General features: G+C 38.8%; 1 protein-coding gene across 1 annotated transcript; it reads right to left on the reverse strand.

Moving 5' to 3' along the window:
- Positions 1-1,718: 1,718 nt before the first annotated feature.
- LOC149437655 (olfactory receptor 1L4-like) lies at positions 1,719-2,671 on the reverse strand. Its single transcript, XM_089660798.1, has one exon. It carries the CDS (start codon positions 2,637-2,639, stop codon positions 1,719-1,721), a length of 921 nt encoding a protein of 306 aa, XP_089516924.1. The 5' UTR covers positions 2,640-2,671.
- Positions 2,672-2,890: the final 219 nt, after the last annotated feature.

Genomic DNA, 2,890 nt, shown 5'->3' on the forward strand with positions numbered 1-2,890 from the left:
GATGCTTTTAGCATTGCCTTAGAGTAGGAAAGTGTTCTTTACATTTCCAGCACTGGGAAACTCACACTCATATAGTCTTGAGGTCCCAGTGCTAGAAAAATAAGTACCACAGTCCTGTGCATTAGCATACCCATTGATATATTTTTACTCAGCCCACTGTATGGAGTCTTCAGAAATATGTGTGTCTTTTTTTGCAATGCCCATCCTCATTGTGAGCAGTACCACAGATATTCAGGCCCCATTCACACATAAGCGTTTTGTAGCTCAAAGCTCCAAAGACTTAGCATCCAAAATCTCATGTATTTCAAATGTGCCTGTTCACACATAGGAATAATTTGAGGTTTTTAGCTAGAATAAGAACATGATCTTCTTCTAAGCTACTTTCTTTAAATTTAAAACACTTTTGACCCCAGTAAATGGAAATGGAAACTGCTAACAAATTAGCAAACATGCACAAAAAATAGGTTAAAATGCACATATTGTGTGTTTCTCACCATAGTAACTAACTTACCAACCCTCAAGCCTCAGACGCCCACAAAACCGCCTGTGCAAATGTACAAAAAAAAAAAAAGCTGCAAAAGGACCAAAGATGTTTAGCTCAAGCATGATGCAGTTTAGGCATCTTGGGCATCTTTTTGTAAACATTTATAAAGTTGTAAAAAAACCTCATACTATCATTCTACATGTGAGAGATTGGATACAACAGCATTAGCATCTGTATACATCATAGAACACCATAGAAATAACTGACCTGCTAAAGTATGACCAAAGGTGAAGATAGAGTAGGAAATAGGTAACCTGTTTTAAGGCTTTTATTGCTATATGTGCCCCATCTAAGAGATTTCTCTTTACCCCCTGTCCTGTACACACAAATGGAAGTGAGAAAAAATGTTTCAAAAGTGAGAGAAATTCACTCCAAGAGAGTCATCACCAAAACATCTTTCCCCATTGGATGATTTCTACTCTATTCTTGTTCCGGTGACAAAAAAAAGTTTGGATTTCCCTGACTTTCAGTCCCGTGTCAATGGTCACCAAGAGAATTAGAAAGGGAAAAAAATCTCCCCTTTCAGACAGCTTTAAAAAAAACCCATGTGCTATTGTATCCAAAAACTGAAAAGGTTTTGCATTTAGTTACATTTTAAAGAATGCAAGTAGTTGTTGAATAATGCAATGGTAGGCATCTGGCAGCAGTAGCTTCAAAGCTATGGTGGTCAATGGAACACTGTTCAATGACCAACTGTAAATATTTCTTACAGGGATCTTCTCTAGAGTATCTCCAGTCCTCTGGAACTCCCTGCTCCGGTATATCCGGTCAGCTCCTACCATGTCCATCTTTAGGTGATCATTAAAAACTAATTTATGCAGGGAAGCCTACCACACCTCCACCTAAGAACTGTACTTGAGTCACCTTCCTCAGATCACCCCCTGCAGCAATTACCTTTTGTACCACCTCCCCCTCCCTTTAGATTGTAAGCTCCATGAGCAGGGTCCTCCTATTCTTTCTGTATTGAACTGTATTGTGCTTGTACTTCCCCCCTTATGTTGTAAAGCTGTGCGTAAACTGTTGGCTCTGTATAAATCCTGTATAATAATAATAATGATAGACACTTCAATAGCACCAAAGGTTTATTAGATCAAGACTGATAAAATCTACGAATTACAAATTTCAGTTTTTATTTGCTACAAAAGGGTAGTTTGGCTTTAAACTGTAACAATGTCTATCCTAGAATTTTTTTTATAGAGCTTTTGACATCCTTATTTCTCAGGCTGTAAATAAATGGGTTTATAGTCGGGTTAATGATGGTGAAGACTATACTGACGGTTCGATCATAGGTTGGTGAGTAGATGGACCGTGGCCGAAAGTACATGAATATTATTGTGCTGTAGAAGAGGATGACCATGGTGAGATGAGATGAACAAGTGGTGAAGGTCTTTCTACTTCCTTGGGTTGACTTTAGGGTCAACACTGCTTTGATGATAAGTACATAGGACCCAAGGATTAAAAGCACTGGAGTAAAGGTGACAATGGAACTTTCAATTAAGTCAGCTGTCTGCAAAATGATTGAAAAGTCAGAACAGGTTAAAGTGATTATGACGGGATAGTCACAAAAGAAGTGTTGGATTACCCAACCACAGAAGAGCTGAGAAGAAGCCAGCCAAATGCAGTATATAGAGTGGAGGCAAGCAATAATCCAAGAAAAAGACACAAAACAGATACATGCTGTCTTGTTCATCATCAAAGTGTACTGTAGGGGAAAACAAACTGCACAGTAGCGACCAAAGGCCATGATGGTCAACAAAAAACTATCCATGTTGGCCACTAATGTGAAGAGAAAAAGCTGGAAAAAACAGCTTTGGACAGAGATGTGGGTGTCTCCAGACAGGAGACCATACAAGGCCCTGGGGATGATAATGGAGGTAAAACATACATCCACAAAGGCAAGGTTCCTCATCAAGACATACTTTGGGGTGTGAAGTTGGTACTGTGACACAAAAAGCACAAAGATGAACAGATTTCCTGTAATGCAGAGGATATACGCAGTCAAGAAGAAGCAGAGGGCAGGCAAAAGAAGATGAGGCATATCAGAAAATCCCACCAGGACAAAACCAGAAAAAGTCTTATTTTCATGAAGCTCCATATGTATATTAACCAGTTATGTATATGATAAAAACACGTAGATTACTGGATGCAGCACATCTGAAGAAAGTGAAAATTTGTTTTAAAAAAACAAGTCAAATAGGCATAACACACAACTAACAAAATAAAGGGACTATGCAGACCAAAGCCGAATACAATGAAGGACAAGTCACACATATACAATACTTATTGGGCGACCCAATGGAGATAGCTATGTAAGCTATTGTGAGTGGCGTCACAATAGCCATAGCA

This window comes from Staurois parvus, unplaced genomic scaffold, assembly GCF_062004578.1.
Source record: "Staurois parvus isolate SC_StPar_1 unplaced genomic scaffold, SC_StPar_1.0 ptg001275l, whole genome shotgun sequence".
NCBI lineage: Eukaryota > Metazoa > Chordata > Amphibia > Anura > Ranidae > Staurois > Staurois parvus.

What these genes read in the sequence shown, in the direction of transcription:
- LOC149437655 (XM_089660798.1), bottom strand. Translation starts at nt 2,639, where the DNA reads ATGGAGCTTCATGAAAATAAGACTTTTTCTGGTTTTGTCCTGGTGGGA.